The 23,615-nt window shown below is 34.5% G+C and overlaps 1 protein-coding gene across 1 annotated transcript in view; it reads right to left on the reverse strand.

Moving 5' to 3' along the window:
• Nucleotides 1–764: 764 nt before the first annotated feature.
• The window catches only part of LOC140437111 (uncharacterized), a 106,156-nt gene continuing 83,305 nt past the window's right edge, over nt 765–23,615 (reverse strand). Inside the window, exons 26-33 of the mRNA XM_072526439.1 lie at nt 20,811–21,034; nt 16,792–16,994; nt 15,124–15,376; nt 10,190–10,354; nt 9,970–10,098; nt 2,140–2,467; nt 1,848–2,068; nt 765–1,073 (exon numbers count right to left, since the gene is read on the reverse strand). Coding sequence (XP_072382540.1) covers nt 855–1,073; nt 1,848–2,068; nt 2,140–2,467; nt 9,970–10,098; nt 10,190–10,354; nt 15,124–15,376; nt 16,792–16,994; nt 20,811–21,034 — 1,742 coding nt within the window. The 3' untranslated portion in view covers nt 765–854. The remainder of the gene's footprint in view (nt 1,074–1,847; nt 2,069–2,139; nt 2,468–9,969; nt 10,099–10,189; nt 10,355–15,123; nt 15,377–16,791; nt 16,995–20,810; nt 21,035–23,615) is intronic.

Below are 23,615 nucleotides of genomic sequence, written 5' to 3' on the forward strand. Positions count from 1 at the left end.
ATCTGTTTCTATGTATGAATGCCCTCTCATTGGAAAAATCATATGTATGGTATTAAGTCTCTTCTCTATGTGAACAAGATGATACAGAAATCTTGCAACTGTATAGTTTTTATTTTGGCCCCCACAAGAATCTGCGAATATAAACAACTCTTCAACTGAAGGATCAAGGAAATTATGGGCGAAATGATGAAGGAGAGAAGACACATAGTCTGCGCCCTTTTTCCCTATTGTCTGTGGGTATGTATAAAAAACACTTTTATTGAAGGCTAGTACGTATATGTTGAACGTAAATACAGATAATTGTATTTTGTGATAGATATCATCTGTTGAAGTGTTTTTTTGGTAGTCAATGCAAATGCTTTCGATTTTTTCATTGGTTTTGCATAACCTTTTCATTTGTCGTTTTTTCTTGTAAAAGCTTATGCTTTCATTTTATGAAGTTTTCTTTCGGTTTAAAGGTTTTTCATCTGTTTTTCCAGAACAAGAATTGATTCGCTTGCCGGAGAGGGGGGGGGGGGGCAAGTTAGCTTTTTCTTTCTCGAGTGATTTTAGTTTTGCATCGTATTCATCACACGTACTGCAACTATCTGTTCGGGGGTACCCGAATAAAATATTAAACTTATTCGTAAATAAAGTTCTGTAAGATTCGTAATAAATGGAGGCCTCTTTGTAGAAACAAAATTGCATTCTACTTCCTGTGGGGTTCGACCCAGCATTTTTTAAGCTTTTTTCTGAAGCTACGACATTATCAATAAAATTACGCATTGCAACCCATATTTAAATTTATTACCAAAAGCAATTTAAAGTATATTTAAAAAACATTAAACACATTCGCCATATATATTGATGAATCATTAAAAACTTTCTCCGGGTGCAAGGGCCCGATCATTAAATTGAATAATTACATCCCTGACTCTCATATTTGGTGTTAGGAAATCTTGAAGAGTGTTGACACCATCTCTAGGTTGTCTATCAAATGGATATCCCATTGATCTACGATCGGGATACAGTTTATCTTTAAGACCACAATAGCTTCCTGCATCGCCGGGATGTCCTACAACGTCCTGGTCTATCTGAAATGATAATAATATCACAATAAATACTAAAGTGTTAAAAGTAAAAAATAATATAAATTATTAATAGCAAATAGCAAAAAGACCTACAATGGACCTACATATTTGGACTAGATTCCAAATGCAAAGGGAAAAATGGAACCAGAAACCAGAACAAATTAACGAATACCATTAAGGTTTAATACGCATTAACCCTTGGGTACCCGATTACTCAAGGGTTAAACAAGGCATTTACTTCAAGAAAGGAGATCAGTATCAGCACCAAAATAAAATTATTTAACAGTGCATACATGCCCGTGCTACTATACGGCTCAGAAACTTGAACTTTAAGTGGCAGGGATAAAATTAAGAGACAAGCGTGTGAAATGCGGTTTATACGAGAGCGATTTATACGAGAATAATGTAATGTATCGGTCTTATACAAAGCCGAACAAAGACAACTTGTGTAGATCGGTCCAATAGTCCCTAGGGATAAAAATACAAAAGTGAAGCAAGTGTGTCAAGCAGTAGTAAACAAAAAACAATAAGAAGCATACCAGCAAAGACGTGAAATAGCGAGATTGGAAAGGCGCTGAAATTATAAGGAAACAGTTGGAGAAAAGGGGAGTCGATGGCCACGAACCGCGACTTCTACACCAAAATTTCAAATGTCTTACACCTGTAAGGGTAAACAAACAATAAGTAAGTAAATAACTGTTCTATGTTTAAAGTAGTACTGCCAATTTAAGTCTATTTATATATTTTTTAGGTTTCTAGGTTATTTTAGGTACTTACCCTATCACCAGCATAATCAGAAATCATAACAAATAGTTCTGCTTCAAAATTATCATTTCCTTTTGGTATCAACATATTTTCTGGCCAACCACATCGACAAAAGCCTTCATGATCATCTCCTTTACTTGCCTTGTCATCCAAACTTCGGTAAGTTCTTTCAAACGGAATGGTAACTGAAGATTCAGATGATTTTCTGGTGATAGTGTTAGTTCCAGGATTCACTAAAATTTAAAAACATCATTTGCAGATCGTTGCAATATTGTTAATAGGGTTAATAACTATATTCACTTACGGTTAACTTTAAATTTGTCCAACTCGATAAACAAACGCTTTTGATTTCTGAAGAGCCACGTATTTCCCTTTTCGTCGAATTTGGGTGCCATGAAGATTCTGCAAGTTCCAACAGTGGGACGGTTGGATCCATTATTGACAGTTATTTCGTAGGTAAACGGTACGTGTTTTAAATGTGTCAACCTAACGAAAACAGGTCCGCTCGTTTGGATGTCCAGACCTCTTGAGAGATCAACGTCGAACTGTTGCCAATATGTTTGGAGTTTGTTAGCAGGGGCTGCAGCAGTTTGGACTTGAACGTCTTTGATGGTTACGTTGGCAAAATTTAACTATAACAAGAGTATACTAAAGTAACATAAATCATAAAAACGAATTTTATGTTTTAATAGCTAGCATACTTGAATTCATAATCAGTTGGAGGAAATACTCAGAAATTTGCTACTCAATCAAATACTTATTCAGAGTCTATTACAAACTAGAAAATGATAGACACGAATTTTTGGGACTTACTTGTCGTGCTACATTAAATAGAAATAACCGAAAATTTAAAAGTATAAAAGTATAAAACCATGTGAAAGTTACCTGTGCAGGTACATGATATTGAAATCGTGTGTAGATAGAACTTATTATTATCTATTTGCATTTACGTATTTATGTTACAGTGGGTGGCCAAATTATTAGAGACACTGCATATATTTTTGTATTTTCTACTTAAAATTATTTTTTTGACCAAAAAAATTGGTGTTCATATCTGTATTTTACTTGGTAATTCTTCTGGTATAACTATTAAAATTTTTGATAAGCGGCAACACTGGCAGACTGCTTATCTATAAAATAATAATTATTGTTGCATCTCAGTTGGTCATCGGCTGTCACCGCAGTGAGGTTTAAAAATATTTGCAAATCGTTTTAAATTGTTTTTGGTCGGTTTTCGTGTCAGATATATTTAACAGGTAAGTAATATTTGTTATTTAGTAATTTTTGCTACATTTAATGACACGAGTTTATTTAAAAAGATTGTTTAAATTCAAAATTATTTTTTTAGCATGGGCAAAATTGCAGACTTGTCTCCAGGGAAAATTAGAGAAATAAAAACATTATTTCTGCACTCGAGGCTTTCCCAGAGAGTTATAGCAACTACTGCAGGTGTTTCAAAGTCTGTAGTTAATCGAATAAAAATAAAAATGAATTCAAACGAGGCATTGGAACCGGGCCGTGTTGAAAAATGTGGCAGGAAAAGGATTACTACTCCTCGTACTGATCGTAAGATTAGGGATATTTGTCTCCAAAATCGTAAAAAGAGTGTGACACATCTGACTACGATGATTAATGATGAAGGAATTAATGTTTCCAGAAGGACAGTACGACGACGACTGGCCGAAGAGAATCGGCTAGGTCGCCGGCCTATGAAAAAACCACGGCTCACCGAAGCCATGAAGAGAAAGAGACTCCAATGGGCCAAAGAACACCGAAGTATGACTGTTGAAGACTGGAGTCGAGTAAGTATGACTTTTTTTAACGAATGAAGTTTGTGAACAGCGAATATTATCATTTTTACAGGTATGCTTCTCCGACGAATCAACATTTCAGATTTTGGTGGATAAAAGTGCGTTTGTCCGACGACGTCCTGGGGAGCAGTTCCATCCAGATTGCATTGTGAAGAGAGTTAAACATCCGGTGAGTGTCATGGTGTGGTCTGTAATCTCGGCAAAGGGTATGGGACGCTTATACATCGTGGAAGGGACAATGAGACAGGACCAGTATAAGCGAGTACTTGAAACTCGGATACTGCCCCAGCTCAAAGAATGGTTCCCTGGTGAAAAAAATTACATTTTTATGCACGATTCTGCACCGTGCCACAAAGCCAGGAGTGTAACTTCATATCTGATCAAAGAAAATATTGCAGTTCTGCCCTGGCCGGGAAACTCACCTGACATGAACCCTATAGAGAGCATGTGGGAGTTAACCAAACGGGAGATCGCCAAAGATGTTATCACCACGAAGCGGCAGTTGATTGAAGCTCTTATTAGAGAATGGCATCATAACCCTAACTTAAAACACAACGCAGGAGTTTGTATTCAGAGCATGCCCCGACGCGTAGAAGCTGTAATTGCAGCAAAGGGTGGCATCACTAAATATTAAAATTAGTCATATTATGTTAAAAAAAAATTTGCGAAAAAAATAAATGGTTTTACTAACAAAACTTAATGTTTTTGTGACCCTAATTTCTCAATCTCTTATACAAAAAATAAATGCAAGCCTTAAAGCCAATAAATTGCAAAAAAAAATCGGTAAAACTAAAAAATTAAGAAATCTTTTACTGTCCCTAATAATTTGGCCACCCACTGTATATTACTACAAAAAATAAACTGATAAAATTATAATAATTCTACAAACGTAGGCTGTGAAACATAGGGCCGGTTTACGTACGTATTTAAATCTACTTTAAAAAAACATTATTTGTATACAAGTTATGCAAATAAATGTATTGGAAAGGGAAGTATATTTTCATGGCCAGCTAGATCTCCAGACTTAACATGTCTGGACTTTTATCTGTGGAGAAGATTAAAGGACTTAGTGTACCAAACTTGACCAACCATGTGAGACGACATGAAACAGCGCATTATAAATGCAATAAATACTATATCAACAGCTAAGATTGAAGAAGCTGTTATGTCTACGCGCGAAAGATTACATCTTTGTGTGGACAACGATGGAAAACAATTTGAACATTTAATTAGATATTAAGTTTTATTGGTCGAGATATTTGTATGATCTCTCACATATTTAATTTTAAGTTATAATAAAGGGTGAGTCAATACTATACTTACTTATGTTTATGCATTTTTATTCATATCTCGAGTTCGACAAAAGCTATCAACATGCGGTTTGCACCATTTTGTTACGAATTTAATCCAGTTCCATTACAATTTACAATGAATAGGTGTTTCCATTAAACATTTTGAAGAAAAACAAATTTTAATTTTTTCTATTCGAAAGTACCCTCTACCCATAAAAATTAAAACTAAATGCAATTGTTTTATAGTAAATGTAAATTAATTCATCCACATTCTTTTTAATGACACTAATTTCGTTAAAATCGGTTAATCCAAACCAAAGTTGGAGGTATTTATCCCCAAATACTTTCCCACTCTCACCCACCCTTTATTTGAAAAAATAAAAATAAAGCACTTGAACAACTTTGTGGGGAATTTAGGCCTCTTTCTAGTTTACTTATTTAACACTTGGTATAATTGGGCATATTTCACAAAAAACTGGTTTTTAAATTTTTCTTTACAGGTTACGCCCTCTAGCGGTTAACCCAGAAACTTGAAAGTTATTTCCAGCGATTTCTCTTGGCCACTTTTACTAAGGAATTTTTTCTCTTAAAGTTATAACATGAATAGTTTCTGATATATAGCCGAGAGATCGGCTTATTGGACCAGCCGGTACAAGCTTTTTTGTTTAATAATTTAAAAGATTGTACATTTAATGATTATCTCAAAAGATTGAGTCAACATTGTATATCCGAAAAATATAATCTTCGCATTCCGTATATCAAACGGTAGAGTATGCATATATCTAACGTCCAAAGATTTACTAGATAAATTCGTAGAGTTAACAAAATTTAAACGTAACGGGGAATAATCTAATACCAAGAAGTCTCTCAAGCACTCATTTGTCAATAATTCTTTTCAAGAATATTTATTATATTTGCTTTCCCACTTTAATGGAACTTAAATGGGTTCCAGTTTTATTTTGAAAGACAAGTCCGGTCAGCATCCTCTAGCCTGTGCTTATATAGCAGCCGGTTTTTATAAAAAACTTAGAGTTCTGCTTCTTTCAGAATGTGGCTTAAGAATTAGGCGGAAAGGAATGATTTGTATACCCTTGTAGCGTTTTAAATTTTTCTTTTAACTACGAAATATTGATATGTTAAAAATTTCTAAAGACGCCCCTGTCGGTGGAATATTTTCGTTTTTCTGTTTGCAAATAAATTTTAAAACGATCAATATATTATGGCATTTTAAGTTGAGATTCTAAATAACAAGTTTTGGTATTCAGTTGTTTTTGTCATTTGTTTACATTCGAGTCCCCTAATATAATATTGCAAGTCAGGTAATACAATTTTTCTAATACGTAATAAAACTGTTTCAATATTTCAATGTTTTTTTTGTCGGTTCGTTGCTAAGAATGAGGTCAAAAAGGGTAGATTGTTTGTTTAGGTTCATAGACCACAAAAACTAGCTGTGAGACGTTAAGGGAAATTTATTTTGGTTGAATTTGTAAAATCTAAAGCAAAGGAGTGAAACAAGAGATGTCAGAGTAGAAAGATGTTTGGGTAATTAGGAATTGCGAGTCGATTAAATTTATTTGTGTTATGTCTTAAGACCGGTTAAGGTGATAATACTCTTTGCAATATGGCAGTTAAGAACAGAGTAGTCACTATAAGATTTGTGCAGTACATCGGTACTGATGAAATTTGGAAAATGAGTATATAGGATGTCCCCGTCGTCAGCTTGCTTCCTCCACCGAACCTAATTCTACATCTTTTAATTGTTCGTCCCTGCGTATGGAAATGGTTTAATTTTGTTCAAGTTGAGAGTTTTGTCCTTTGCAGCTCCAATCCCAGAGATAGTAGCAAGTTTTTTTGAAGTTAAGTGAAACAAGTGAAATTAAGGTAACAATTAACATTTTCATTTTTCCAAATCAAATAGACATTTTTTTGCTAAAAGTAATAATTGCTTTCATTAAAATTTAAAAGGATATGTAATAAATAATAAATTGTATTATGGTTTAACTTAGCTGTCATTTTAATTGTTTTTTTTTTAAATTTAATGTTAACATATGACAGCTAACTTTATTTTTTTCGATATTTATTTGTTTTGTTTGTTTAAAAAAAAGGTTAATCTCTGTACGGTAACATTTGTAAGTTTTTGTAGTATCTCCAACCTCTGGAGTTTGTAAACGGACTCTTGTAAGTTTTTTTATGCTGTATTTGGCAACTATTTATATAATATATTTTTTTGTGCCATTTATATGTTTAATAACTGTTTGTATGAGACAAAAATAAACGTTTGATTTGTTTCTCTGATCCATTTATTTTAGAAAAATCTCCTAACCTTTTTTGTGTGTTTACTTTTTAGGAAGGAAGAGCCCTTTTCTTCTTTCCTCGAAGCCCTTTCTTGTTTTCTTAATCCAGTTGTCTAGGAGATTTACGTAAGTAACCCCTTTGTTTCATCTTTTTGTGTAGATACCCCAATCTGACACCCTTTTCGTTCACTTATCCACGTCCCCAGCTCTCCAACAACCCACTGAGTACCGTTCGCATATGTAACGATTATTTTGCTTGCCCTATCTTCGCCCCTATAGTTTCTGTCCCCAATTTTCTACCCCATATTCTTACCCTATGGTAGGCAAATATATATCGTTACACCCTTACGCAGTGTTCGTTGAAAATTGATCGCCAGATTAATACAAAATATGCTCACCGATATTTCCGACTGAGTATTTTAAGTGATTATGAGATCAAAAATAAGTACCCCCAGGAAACTAAAAAATGATCTTGCACAGGGTGCGGTACTCGTACTACTGTTTTTTAACCTTTATATCGCAGACATGCTGACAAAACCATCAAGAAAGTTTGGTCATGCCGATGGCTAGACTTTATTAACACAAACAAAATCCCTAGAAAAAGCTGAAGAGATTCTGAGGTGAGGCTGAGGTGTCCGTCAGGGGTGTATATTATCCCCACTCCTATTCAATATTTATTCCGAAGAAATATTTAACAAATGTATGGAAAATGCAAATGAGGGCATAAAAATAAACGGCGAGTTAACGAACAATATAAGATATGCCGACGACACGGTGATCCTTGCCAGCACCATAGACGAATTACAGCAGATAATGGAAAGAGTTTATTCAGTTAGTGAGAAATACGGCCTGAGCCTCAACTTCAAGAAGACAAAGTGGATGCTGATAAGCAGGAAGCAACAGCCTGCTCGACAGTTACGGATAAGTAACGTACTAATTGACCATGTAGAATCTTATGTGTACCTTGGCACCAACGTAAATGCAAAATGGGAACAGGCCACAGAAATTAAGGCGAGAATAGAACGAGTTAGAGCAGCGTTTAGCAATATGAAAAAGCTCCTCATAAGCAGGGATTTGTCTCTTCCCCTAAAACTACGTCTAGTTAAATGCTACATTTTTCCGATCTTACTGTATGGTATGGAGGCCTGGACGCTGACGGAGACGCTCACGAGAAAACTAGAAGCATTCGAAATGTGGGTGTACCGACGCATTCTTCGTATATCCTGGACCGAACATGTCACCAACATAGAGGTAATCCAAAAAATCGGAAAGGAGAAAGAAATCGTGAATACAATTAAACAAAGAAAACTTGAATATCTAGGCCACATATTGAGACACGATAAGTACCGTCTACTGCAATTGATTGCCCAGGGAGAAATAGACAGTAAGCGAGGGCCAGGCAGGAGAAGACACTCGTGGCTCCAAAATCTGAGGAAGTGGTTCGGGCTCACATCGGTCGAACTATTCAGAAGCGCCGCAAACAAGATCAGAATTGCCATGTTAATAGCCAACGTTCGCAACGGACAGGGCACTTGAAGAAGAAGAAGATTCTGAAGGACGATCTGGAGGTTTTGCGAAGTTACTTTCAAAAATAGATATTTCGCCTCACCGCTTCTAAAACCGTTTCCGGTTTCTAAAAGTAATCCGTTTCCACATAAACAACAATTTGGCTTTAACAACACTTTACGTTCACCTTGATAAAACACAACGTTAAGCTATACAGAACATTTAATCACAATTGACGAGAATCTAAGAACCAGAAATAACATCTTTCAGAAGCTTTGCGGCACAATATGAGAAGTATTGGCATCCAGCCATAGGTCCTCAAGCTTAGCACTTGTTTATTATGTAGCTGAATATTGCGCAATAATATAGATTATTAGTGCTTACGTTCAAAACATTTATGTGCAGCTAAATATCACCATGAAAATAATCGCTGGCTTAATCAAAAGCGCACACACCAACCCATTGGCTACCAATGCTAAGCGTCATTCCACTTTCACACCTTCGGCGACTCAATCTTATGACCATTCTGACACAGAATTTTCCAGTAGTATATTATTATAATTACAGACCTGTAATTACATACCGATGCGAAACGTGGACCATGACCAAAACAAACGAAGAAAAGCTCAGTCGGTTTGAACGAAAAATATTTTCGGACCTCACCATGACATCACCACAAACCAGTATAAGATCAGAACCAATATAGAATTAAAAACAGTCTACAATAATGCCGATATTGTCCAAGAAATTAAATCACAGCGACTAAGATGGGCAGGCCACGTGTACAGACTGCATAACGAGAGACTTGTAAAACTGGTATGGGAGGAGATTCCCACAGGCAAAAGACCACTCGGACGTCCCAGAATGCGATGGAGAGATAACATCCAAGCAGATCTCCGGAAAATGAACATTCCATTTGACCCTAGGTTGATGGAAGACCGAACAAATTGGAAAAAAGTTTTACAGTCAGCCAAGACCCACCCAGGGTTGTAGCGCTACGTGATGATGTTATTAAAATATAAAACAATATACAAGGGGGTTTATAATAGATTAGGAATGTTGTTAGAGTCTGTAAATCTGTTTGCCGATATAATGAGCAGAGTAAGTAAACAAAAATTTTATCAGTGGCATTCGTATAAAGTCCCGCCATTTTGTTTATTTCTAGGAATATATACTATGTAAACATTTCAGTTTTCATATTATATTTACGTACTATTTTAACAGTACTTACATTATCAACGGTGTAGCGAGGCAGCCTGTCCTTATGATTTTGGAATATATCATCTATAGCAGCATGCCAGCGATAGAAAATTGGATCTCGTACAGCAGTTGCAAAATCGCCCATAACAGCAAACGTTTCCTAAAGAAACAATCAAATTAAAATATATAATAGGGCAATCGAGGGTTAAATATTTGGCAGGAATCGGTAAAGTTAGATTTTAAGAACTTACCAGATATCTATTATCAGGATCATGAATGAAGGCAGATAAAACATGACCCATATTATGAATATCACCATAATAGTCCCGATTCGGAGACAGAATACTGGATTCAACTATGTTACCCAAAATATCGATTCCTTCGTTTTCGGTTAACTCCACCAATTCCCGATTTTCCTGAAAAATAAATAATATAAATAGCATTAGTCGCAAATTATTATAATTTTAATTAACCAAGTCATATGTGAAACATATTGTTTTTGTTACATTGCATGTATACAATCTACTCCATACACAGAGTAATAAGTAAATAGTTTGTAAGTAAATTAACGTGATTTAGGTACCGTCCAATAGCGGTTCTCTAAGTATTATTGCGGTAGGTCTTCTGACCATACTCTCTTCAATCTTCTTTCGGCAAGTAGTTGGGTGAATAAATTATTTATCAGTTCGTTGTTGTGATCAGTGGTGCGATTTTTATATTTTATTGAGTGATTCTTTATTATGTCCTTAAGTAATGGGATGTCGAGGTACATAGTACATAGTTCTACTACATATGCCCAAACTGGTATGAGTATAGCTTTGTACAGAAGCAGCTTATTTTTAAGAGATAACTGGGACCTTTTAGAGAAGAAGATCTAGAGAAAATGGGAGTGCAACAATGGGAATTACTGGCACAGGACCGAAAATCATGGAAGGCGATAGTAAAGGCGGCAAAGACTCACGAAGAGTTGTAGCGCCATTGATGATGATGATGGGACCTTTTGTTAAATAGCCAGTTCACATTTTTTAGTTTAAGATATAGTTGTTTCCGTTTAATTTTAATGTGCGTTGTCCATGTAAGTTTTTTATCCAGATGCGATCCCAAGTATTTAACAACTGATTTTATAGGAATGGGAGTAGTATTAATATAAACTTGTGAATGTAGATTTTCTTGTTGTAAAAGTAATTTGTACTGATATGCTAGCATTAAAACTGATCTTTCATCGATTAAGCCAGTTTTGTAATTGGACTAAATGATTTTACACTTTTTGTTATGCTACATTAGGGTCGATATCCACTGCCAAGATTCATGTTGAGACATGTTGCGCCGTCTTATTTAAATGACAGCTTCCGCACATCATGGTTGTTCAATTGGGGAATAAAAAAGGCAGTAGTCATGGCTCTATAGTGCTCTCCATTTTTCTGTAACGTTTTGGCCAGCATCGTTTTTGAAAAAGTATGGTCCAATGATTCCACGAGACCATAAAGCACACCAAAGAGTCAGTTTTTCTGGATGTAATGGTTTCTGTTATATCTTCTATAATATTACAAACTGCTGTTCCGACCTACACCTACGGAACACACCAACTGTCATAAAAGGACATGATATGTTGTCATTGTTCTGCGGTGGGGAGTTAACCTACATTCATTGTACTGCATTATTCATATCAGAAATATACGATGTAATTTACAAGTTACAAGTACATTCATTATTTCATTTCAATCCTGAAGACATCACCCAAAATATATACAAAGTGTGTACGGACACAACAGTTTCTTAACATACATTTGAGAATTATCTTAACTCCAAATAGGGCAGTTTTGTTTGCTGACGTAGCTTTCAACCAAAAGTGAAAATCGCAATCAACGGCATTCTTGTTTTGGGACGCACTCACCGAATCTACGAATCTACGCCTGGCTAGGCGATAATGTACCTTCAAGTCTTGCATGAGTTGAATTTTGTAAGGGCGCAAAGCAAGATATTTCCGCAAAATCTTCCATAAAGTGGATGGACACGTATCCAACTGCTGTGCACGATGGCAGATAGACTGATTCCAGTCTTCCTGTATGCTACGCTCTACACCAGCAACAACTTCTTCTATACGCACTGTACGACGTGTCTGTGGATGCATATTTTCAGTTAGAGTACACGTGGTGCAAAAACGTTCCATGGTTAATCGAATTACTTGCTCTGATGGAATATTATGTTGACCATAAAATGGACGTAGTGCGCGATATGTAGTTCGAACAGAAGCACAATTTTTAAAATAAATTTGTACAATTTGGAAGCGTTGTTCAGGCGGCAAGTCTATTTATGCTGAAATGCCAAACACAACTTAACACAAAATAACTTGAAAGCTGTCAAAATGGCCGACAGTTAAAAAAGTGTTACCAACTTACATTTCTATACCTCTAAAAAAACACCCTTTATAAAACAAAACAAAATTTTGTATTTTTGTAACAAAGAAGTGAAGCTTATTTTAATTTTAAAATAAAATTTGGGGTGTTTTATTAAAAAAAGTCTTTGTGACCACATTTGTAACTATAGTGTATTTTTATGTATGAGAGAGTAATAAAACAATAAATTATGTATGCAAATCCCTAAACTGTTGATACGGGTGACTCAATGAAAAACAGATATTTGTCAATAAGTTTACAGAAGTATATAGGAAAACAATTTTAAATTGAGTATGACCACCAGGTATAAAGGTTGGAGCAGAATAAAATACAATAGTTGTGACGATTACTAATCCCTAAATAAGGTTGCCAGTGTCGGAGTGATGGAGGTTAACAGGTACTAATGAATTTGCAAGTAATGTAAGATGTTTATTTTATTGGTTATATATAACCAATAAAAGTTTAATAAGTACCTACCTATTTGCAAAATAAAGTTTAATTCTTTAGATAAAATAAAACGTTTTATTTTATCTATTTGCAAAATAAAGTTTAATTCTTTGCCTATTTGCAAAATAAAGTTTAATTCTTTAGATAAAATAAAACGTTTTATTTTATCTGAAATGAGTGCATTCCACGAAGTAAGGGTTTCAACAATCAAACATTTAATTCTTTAATTCCAGGAATCTACGACAGTAATTGACTAGATAATTACCTTCTAAACTTATTCCACAGAAAATGTGATAGTGGGTTTTTCCATTTTGTATATAGGAAGGTCCAAGTGGCGTATTCAAAATTCTTAACAGTTCACCAAAAGTAGGTACTTCAGTTGCAAGGTGCAGTTTATTGTGTATACTAGTGTTATGGAAAATTTGGAAGTGCCGTGTAAACGCCGAAAAATTGGTCCTTTAACAGTTAATGAAAAAACATTAATATTTAATTGTTTTAAATCATTTACAGACAAACGTTTATGTGCAAGTGTTGATGAGACCGTTGAGTTAGTTAGCAGTACACTTGGCGTTGGGAAATCTACGATTTACAGAGTTATTAAAGAAGAGAAATGTGGTAGTTTTCAAATGCCACGTAATGCTCCAGGGAAACCAAAATTTCAGATAGAATATCATTTTAAAGAAGGACTTCGACGGAAAGTGCATGAATTCTTCTTTAGACAAGAATTTCCAACATTGGATAAAGTTCTTGTCTCAGTTCGAGATGATAAGGATTACCCAGAAATGAGTCGAAGTACGTTATGGAAACTTTTAAAAGAAATAGGCTTCCGCTGGAAAAAGAATCCCAGAAAGTCTATTTTATTAAAAAGAAGCGATATTGTCATATGGAGAAGACATTTTCTAAGAACCATAAAGGAAATGAGAAACCAAAAAAGAAAAATATTTTATCTTGATGAAACATGGATCAACGAGGGTCATACACCAAATAAATTTTGGCAGGATGAAACTGTTACAAGTCAAAGGCACGCTTTTGTAAATAACTTATCTACTGGTTTAAACCCACCATCAGGAAAGGGACGCAGGCTGATAATAGTACAGATTGGCAGTTCAGACGGTTTTGTTGAAGGTGGTTTATTAACTTTTGAATCAACTCGTACCGGTGACTACCATGAAGACATGAACGCTGATGTCTTTCAAGAATGGTTCGAACAAATGATAGATCTTCTTCCTAAGAACTGTGTAATAGTAATGGATAATGCAAGTTATCACTCCAGACTTATAGAAGGACTGCCCACAACCAAGTGGTTAAAAAAAGACTTGCAGAATTGGCTGAGTTCAAAAAATATTACGTACCATCCCGGATCTATAAGAAAGGAACTTTATTCGTTGTGTGCCCTTCATAAAGAAAAATTTAAAAAATACGAAATTGATGAAATTGCCAAAAATCGTGGAATGACAGTACTTAGATCCCCACCATATCATTGTGAATTAAACCCGATTGAACTGGTATGGGCACAGATAAAGACTGAAGTTTCAAGAAAAAATACCACTTTTAAAATTCATGATGTTAAACAGTTGTTTTTGGAGGCCGTAAATAATGTAAAACCTGAAAACTGGGAAAAGGCAGTAAATCACACTATTAAAGAAGAGGAAAAAATGTGGAAGCTGGACAATATTACTGATAAAATGATCGAGCCAGTTATTATAAATCTTGGTTCTGAAAGTTCATCTTCTGAATCTGATTTGGATTTGTAACAAGTAGCTGTAAGTTTTATATTAATATTTTTATTCATCTATTTAACATACCTTAGACGGTTTTAAAAACTCTTTTTCTCTTTTGTAATTTTTAAAAATTAAAAAAAAGTGAATTTTTTAAAACCCTTTTTAATGTAGGCCAGTCAGTTCTAATATAGTGTGTGATAAAAGAGGTCACTTTTGTTTACATACACATAACACTTTATAACACTGAAATAATTCATTTATTTTTTACAATTATTCAAAGTAATTTTTCAATTAATCTTGAGCACGCCCATGGAGTGGTCGGAGCTACCAGTTAAAATTATGCTAATTACTCTCTCGTTCATAAAAATAAACTATAATTTTAAAATGAGAGGCTTATAGCTGACTCCTATTTCTGTAAATAACTTTTTTTAGTATCTTCTAGAATAAAAGATACAACAGATTTTGTCACAAAAGATAATCACCGTGTATGTTTTTTAAACAAGACTTGCTGTTAACTGTCCCCTCTCTATACCAGCTATTTTTTCAATAATTATTCAAGGTCGGTATTTGGTGGTTTTATTATAATATACGGATTATAATATAAATAAGAAGATGACTTACATGTCTGGCATATCCAATATCAATTGCATCAAATATCCTTTCCCTCCAACGTACCATGTCTTCTACATCGACTCGAATTTCGTCAGCTTCTCGTCGTAAGTTTTGCCAACGCATGTTCGGAACTCTAGCGGGATAACTTCGGCTTGCAACCAAGCTGTCTAGTTTCGGATAATAAGCTTCGGGAATATCGTCAATGAAATTGTAAATTTTTTTCACTCTTTTTAGTCCGTTGCAGAGACGTTCAAAATTATATCTATAAAGTTATCAAAATGAGATACTTAACGATGACAATAACAAAAATAATGGTAGTGCATAGGTCGGTTTAATATAGGGGAAAAATATTTTATAGTAATGAATGAAATAGCAATGAAAAAAAATAATGGATGACAAAAGATATCTTAAAACTAATTGACAACCCTTTTTGAATCTTGGCTTGTTCCAGGATTTTTTTCCATTCTCATCTGTTTCGTGCTTTTTTTCTCCATTTTTTTTTAAGTGAATATGTCTAATCGCTTAGTATACCTGTATGTTTTTGCACGGGTACGAAAAAATATTTAGCGTCTGCGTTATATCGAAACACGTGCAGCAACGTTAATGAATTGTAAGGAGAATAGTAAAAACAAGTTTAATTTCACATACAAACAGCTTTATATACTCCTTTGATTTGACACACGACCCACGTCTATTTCCTTTTTTACTTTTCACGGGAATGACGGAAGTTCGATTCCCCGCCGAAGTGAAATTTTTTGTTTTTTAAATGTGTGTGTGTGTGTGTGTGTGTGTGTGTGTGTGTGTGTGTGTGTGTGTGTGTGTGTGTGTGTGTGACGGTGTGTGTGTATTACATCATCACGTCTTTCATTGCAAGCTGTATCTGATTCTGACCAGTTTTTCTGTATTTTATTGTATACCTTAGGCATTATTTCTCCTCTTTTTCCTATCCCAATTGTTATTGTTTTCTGTTCTTGATTTTTTATCCATTATAATATGCAAGATGGCAAAAAATATATGTTCCACTATTTTCTCGATGAAATTTAGAAATCCATAGGTCGCTGGTTCATATCCAGCTCGAAAGACCAATGAACAATTCAAATGGTATTATAAGTTCAAATTTTTTCTAATTTCCTGCATCCGCTTTTTCTTGATCGACGATGATAAAATAAAATAAGTGTATTGTACTCTGCATAGAACAAAAACCTTTGACTTTTGAAAGCTGGCAAATATAATTTAAACCGAGGAAATGATTGCAGGAATTTTCTCAATAAATATTAGGGAATCTATAGTTTGCAGGAAGTTAAACAAACTGTAGTTAAGCTATTAATTGAAGTTTCACAATTATATACGGTGAAACTATACAAATTCAGTAAATTAAGATTATTTTTTAATTACAAATTAATGGACGAATTTGTGATTAAACACTCGCTGTCTTTTTCTTGGAAGTGATATTATCTTTTCTTGATCTAGTTAATTATTCCGATTAGTCCTTTTGTCTTTCTTTTATACATTTTGCATAGCAACAACATTACAGAACCTATTGTACCGCTGGTAGCTTGTTTGTAAATAATTTGAGGAACCTATCTACACGTTGAATTGTTTAGAGCAATATTCTTAGATTGGATGAGAGGCAAGGAAGAGAAACACAAAACATCAAATACAAATTTGGATACTTACCTTGCTATAATCTGTTGGTGCATGTAGTAAAACAATTCTCCCCTGCGATCCTTACTAACAACTTCCATCGGGCCATTGTGTGGATAAACTAAATGCCAATGCCAGTGATGCAGATTTATTCCGATATCTTCTCTGAAGTATGCTAAACGCTGTTCGTCTTCCAAATGGGATGCCGTATAGTCCTTAGGTATTACAATCGGAGTCTATAAAAGTTTTTGCTCAATATAATTATACCTATAACTTTTTTAAATAGTTATTGGATCGCATAAACGCGAAAGAAAGAGAAATGTGCCTAAAAATGAATGCTTCTAAGACGAAATTTATTATATTTAGTTGATAACTAAATTGATATCTATTTAATATTTCACTAAATAAAAAGATTAAATTTAAAACTTCAATAAAATGCTTGTGCAGTAATGTAAAACCGCAATTTAATAAAACTACAGTATAGGTATCAAATATATTTTTATGTTAATTGAATGCGGCACTAGTTCTTTTCTATTCTATATATACTATTCTGTATAACAAAACACACAGAATACTAAATTTACAATGCTCCTGATAAACTAAATTTACCGCTCCTATAGTGTATTTTTATGTATGAGAGAGTAATAAAACAATAAATTATGTATGCAAATCCCTAAACTGTTGATACGGGTGACTCAATGAAAAACAGATATTTGTCAACAAGTTTACAGAAGTATATAGGAAAACAATTTTAAATTGACTATGACCACCAGGTATAAAGGTTGGAGCAGAGTAGAATACAATAGTTGTGAGGGTTACTAATCCCTAAATAAGGTTGCCAGTGTCGGAGTGATGGAGGTTAACAGGTACTAATGAATTTGCAAGAAATGTAAGATGTTTATTTTATTGGTTATATATAACCAATAAAAGTTTAATAAGTACCTACCTATTTGCAAAATAAAGTTTAATTCTTTAAATAAAATAAAACGTTTTATTTTATCTGAAATGAGTGCATTCCACGAAGTAAGGGTTTCAACAATCAAACATTTAATTCTTTAATTCCAGGAATCTACGACAGTAATTGACTAGATAATTACCTTCTAAACTTATTCCACAGAAAATGTGATAGTGGGTTTTTCCATTTTGTAGGAAGGTCCAAGTGGCGTATTCAAAATTCTTAACAGTTCAGTAAAAGTAGGTACTTCAGTTGCAAGGTGCAGTTTATTGTGTATACTAGTGTTATGGAAAATTTGGAAGTGCCGTGTAAACGCCGAAAAATTGGTCCTTTAACAGTTAATGAAAAAACATTAATATTTAATTGTTTTAAATCATTTACAGACAAACGTTTATGTGAAAGTGTTGATGAGACCGTTGAGTTAGTTAGCAGTACACTTGGCGTTGGGAAATCTACGATTTACAGAGTTATTAAAGAAGAGAAATGTGGTAGTTTTCAAATGCCACGTAATGCTCCAGGGAAACCAAAATTTCAAATAGAATATCATTTTAAAGAAGGACTTCGACGGAAAGTGCATGAATTCTTCTTTAGACAAGAATTTCCAACATTGGATAAAGTTCTTGTCTCAGTTCGAGATGATAAGGATTACCCAGAAATGAGTCGAAGTACGTTATGGAAACTTTTAAAAGAAATAGGCTTCCGCTGGAAAAAGAATCCCAGAAAGTCTATTTTATTAGAAAGAAGCGATATTGTCATATGGAGAAGACATTTTCTAAGAACCATAAAGGAAATGAGAAACCAAAAAAGAAAAATATTTTATCTTGATGAAACATGGATCAACGAGGGTCATACACCAAATAAATTTTGGCAGGATGAAACTGTTACAAGTCAAAGGCACGCTTTTGTAAATAACTTATCTACTGGTTTAAACCCACCATCAGGAAAGGGACGCAGGCTGATAATAGTACAGATTGGCAGTTCAGACGGTTATGTTGAAGGTGGTTTATTAACTTTTGAATCAACTCGTACCGGTGACTACCATGAAGACATGAACGCTGATGTCTTTCAAGAATGGTTCGAACAAATGATAGATCTTCTTCCTAAGAACTGTGTAATAGTAATGGATAATGCAAGTTATCACTTCAGACTTATAGAAGGACTGCCCACAACCAAGTAGTTAAAAAAAGACTTGCAGAATTGGCTGAGTTCAAAAAATATTACGTACCATCCCGGATCTATAAGAAAGGAACTTTATTCGTTGTGTGCCCTTCATAAAGAAAAATTTAAAAAATACGAAATTGATGAAATTGCCAAAAATCGTGGAATGACAGTACTTAGATCCCCACCATATCATTGTGAATTAAACCCGATTGAACTGGTATGGGCACAAATAAAGAGTGAAGTTTCAAGAAAAAATACCACTTTTAAAATTCATGATGTTAAACACTTGTTTTTGGAGGCCGTAAATAATGTAAAACCTGAAAACTGGGAAAAGGCAGTAAATCACACTATTAAAGAAGAGGAAAAAATGTGGAAGCTGGACAATATTACTGATAAAATGATCGAGCCAGTTATTATAAATCTTGGTTCTGAAAGTTCATCTTCTGAATCTGATTTGGATTTGTAACAAGTAGCTGTAAGTTTTATATTAATATTTTTATTCATCTATTTAACATACCTTAGACGGTTTTAAAAACTCTTTTTCTCTTTTGTAATTTTTAAAAATTAAAAAAAAGTGAATTTTTTAAAACCCTTTTTAATGTAGGCCAGTCAGTTCTAATATAGTGTGTGATAAAAGAGGTCACTTTTGTTTACATACACATAACACTTTATAACACTGAAATAATTCATTTATTTTTTACAATTATTCAAAGTAATTTTTCAATTAATCTTGAGCACGCCCATGGAGTGGTCGGAGGTACCAGTTAAAAGTTCTTATGAACAAAATCACGTATATTACAGTCAACCATATGGACTAAATATAAACGTTAAGAAGACAAAGCTTATGATAATTAGCAAGAAAATGATAACAGAAGGTCAACTCTACGTCAACCAATCCCCTGTAGAAAGAGTGACGCAGTACAACTACCTTGGCACTATATTAAATAAAGAATGGACCAACAACCAGGAGATTAGAGCACGTATCGGAAAAGCTAGATCCACCTTCAACCGGATGGGGGCCTTTTCAAGAGTCACAACCTCTTTCTTGATACAAAAGTAAGAATGCTGCGATGCTACCTCTTATCTGTCCTTTTTTATGGCGTTGAATCGTGGACCTTGAACGAAGATATGTGCAGAAAACTGGAAGCATTTGAGATGTGGCTATATCGGAGAATACTTAAGATCCCGTGGACTGACCGAGTCACAAATGAGGAGGTCCTCAGAAGATTGAATAAGAACCGAGAGGTACTGACCACCATTAAATCTAGAAAGTTACAATTCTTCGGACATATTATACGAAATGAATCCAGATATGCTCTCCTTCAAGCCATCCTGCAAGAACCTTAGAATCTGGCTCAATACAACATCTGTGCAGCTTTTTCGCGATGCTGCAGATAAGATAAAGATTGCCGTGATGATCGCCAACATTCGTAACGGATAGGCACGTCAAGAAGATTATAGCGACCGCAATATATGCAGGCGCCCGCCTGCAGTGCATCTCTTTCAGTCCCGTTATCGCCGGCCTTGGGGATGCTACATTATAGACCAACTAGTTGTTAGTTGATTGGTTTTGTTGGTTAGGACTTTTGGCGTAAGTTTAAGTGCAGTCTTCAGTAGATTTATACCTCTATAATTGTTGGGGTCTTCTTTATCTTATTTCTTGAACATTGGTATCATTATGTTGTTTCTCAATGAGTCTGGTGGCATAAATTAATGTTCTAACAAATGTTCATAAGCAGACGCATAAATTAATGTTCTAGGTAAATTTTTATGGCAAATTATTATTAGTTAGTAAATAGAAAAAAAGATAATTTGTCAAAAAATCATTGCAATTGTATACATGTATTTTTCATACATAGACTTCTTTCTAAATATAACAATTTACACAATTTATACATAAATAATCAAAATTGTATAAAACATAAATATAACTTACCCTCTGATTTTCTGGAACATCGTAAGCAACTTGTCTAACTACAGAAAAAGTCTTGTGGTCCACGTACATGTCAGGGAACGAAAAAAATGCAGACGGTAAATCTATATCTTTTGTATCAGGTCGATGCAATAAAGCTACAGAAAGTGAGTAGTTGAAAAGCAAAGGATTGACATGTTCTCTAGCGTATGTAGCCATAGAAAGTAAGTCGTTTTGATTTTTCATTCCTTAAAATACCAAATATTTAAGATGTTAAGATACAACAAAGCAGAAATTACTGTGTTAAAAGTATTTGTTAATATTGTTCTGAAGCTATTTTCTTGTGGCATTTTAAATTAATTACTATTTAAATGGGAATAAGCCACAATTAAAGGTTAAAATGCGTTTATTGACGTTTCAATTTCCACTTCGGAAATCGTTCTCAAAATACAAACATTAGAACGATTTCCGAAGTGGAAATTGAAACGTCAATAAACGTATTTTAACCTTTAATTGTGGCTTATTCCCATTTAAATAGTAATTAAAAGTATTTGCTTGTGGTATTATAGCTTTTTATCAATTTTATAGTCGGGTTTTTTTACCAATAATATGGCCATTTTAACAAAGGATCGTTTTAAAACTGAGCACTAGTTATACAATAACAATTAATAGAAAATAAGCTTATAAAATCCTAAGCTAAAGCTTATCCAATGTAATTTTATAATTTTAAAAGTACCTTAGATTTGCAACAATCTGAATCAAAAAGTGAATATTTAACCCCATCAAAGTCTCATAGATAATATCCAAAAAGGACTTTATGAAAAAATGCCCTTGGTTAAATATGCCCAAACTTTGCAATGTTGTAGTATTCGATGTATTAAACAAAAGTCTCAATGGAAACAATTCCCAAAAACCAAAATTTGATTTGCACAATCAAAAGCTTTGGCATAGTCACAAAAAACAGTGGCAGTATAAAAATTATTGTTTAGGGCACATGTAGTACAGAAAACAGCATCGCTGGCACATTTATTAGATAAAAAACCTAACTGATTTTGTAAAATATGTTGTTTTCAACGAGAAAGGACTTAAGTCGGGCTTTTATAAGTCTCTCAATAATTTTGGATAGGCCCGGTAGTAAGGCAATAGGTCTATAGTTGCAGAAATTAGACTTTTTACCACTCTTATGAAGAGAAATAATAATGGTTGTCTTTAGGCACTCCTGGAAATATACCTTTTTTAAAAAAATCGTTAATTAGTGAGACCAGGACTTCCAACACATTATTTGGGAGATTTAAGAAAATTTTTATGAATAGTCCATCAGTTCATCATCCAGCCTCAAGAGTCCACTGCTGAACATAGGCCTCTTCCTCATGTTTCCAACCCCGTCTATCTTGCGCCGCTCTCATCCAGTTTTTATTGAGTCTTCTTAAATCATCAGTCCATCTTGTAGGTGGTCGACCGACGCTTCTCTTGTCTTCCCTTGGCCTCCATTCCAATAACCTCTTTGTCCATCGCCCATCTGTCATTCTGGCTATGTGTTCTGCCCATCTCCATTTTAGTCTGGCTATCTTCTCGATGATGTCAGTCACTCCGGTTCTTCTCCTGATGTCTTCGTTGGTTATTCTGTCTCGCAGAGTTATTCCTAACATGGACCGCTCCATTCTTCTCTGCGTGACTCTCAGTTTGGTAGCTGCTGCTTTTGTTAAGGTAAGTGTTTCTGCTCCGTACGTCAAGACTGGGAGGACGCACTGATCAAATACCTTTCTCTTTAGGCATGTGGGCAGCTCACTTTTAAAAGTTTCTCTCGGTTTTCCAAATGCTGCCCACCCAAGGCCGATTCTTCTCTTCAGTTCATGAGTCTGGTTATCCCTGCCAATCATAATTTCATGTCCCAGGTATTTATATCTATCTACGAGTTCTATTTCTTTTCCACCAATACTGATGTTCTGGTTGGGTACCAAATTGGTCATGATTTTTGTTTTCGAGATATTTATATTTAAACCTACACTTTCTGTAGCCACAACGAGTTCCTGTACCATCTCTCTTGCCATACCTAGATCTTCAGCTATTATAAGTATATCATCGGCGAAACGTAAGTTGTTTAGATATTCTCCATCTTTTTCATTCCCTTTGTCATCCAATCCAAATTCTTAAAAGCATGTTCTAGCACCGTATTAAAAAGTTTAGGTGACATTGGGTCTCCTTGTCTAACCCCCCGTTCTATTTTTATGCGATTACTGTTAGTATGTAATCTGACAGTGGTTGTTGCCTGCAGGTATATTTTGTATAATAATTTAGTATATCCATAATCTAGCCTGCATTCTTTAAGCGCCTGTAATATTTTGTTTAGTTCAACTGTGTCAAAGGCTTTGTGAAAATCGATAAATATTAGAACTAGAGGTTTATTGTATTCCACTGCTTTCTCTATTAGGGTTTTTATCCATCCGTATCCGTCCGTATCCGTCCATCAGTACTACAGGAAGATTTGCTATTGATCCTACTGATTGTTTGGATCAGTTCAGATTTATCGACTGGTCTTCGAACGAAGAATGAATTCGAGACCTTTTTGAATTAGGGAGATAGAAAATAGGATCTTGTTGTGGCAAAATTGTTGATGCTATATTTTTACTCACATTAACGAAGTATTTATTTAGATTGTCAGGGTTTGGAAGAGAAAATGTTTGGGCTGTGTTAGTTTTATTTCGAGGATCGTTTATTATGAACCAAGTTTTCCTTGCGACATTTTAAGAGCTTCCCAGACGAATCTTATAGTACCTACATATTTTTAGCTGTTTTGATAAGTTTTAGATAGGTTTCTCTGTACTTGGA

The sequence above is a fragment of the Diabrotica undecimpunctata genome, chromosome 1, assembly GCF_040954645.1.
Source record: "Diabrotica undecimpunctata isolate CICGRU chromosome 1, icDiaUnde3, whole genome shotgun sequence".
NCBI classification, from domain to species: Eukaryota; Metazoa; Arthropoda; class Insecta; order Coleoptera; family Chrysomelidae; genus Diabrotica; species Diabrotica undecimpunctata.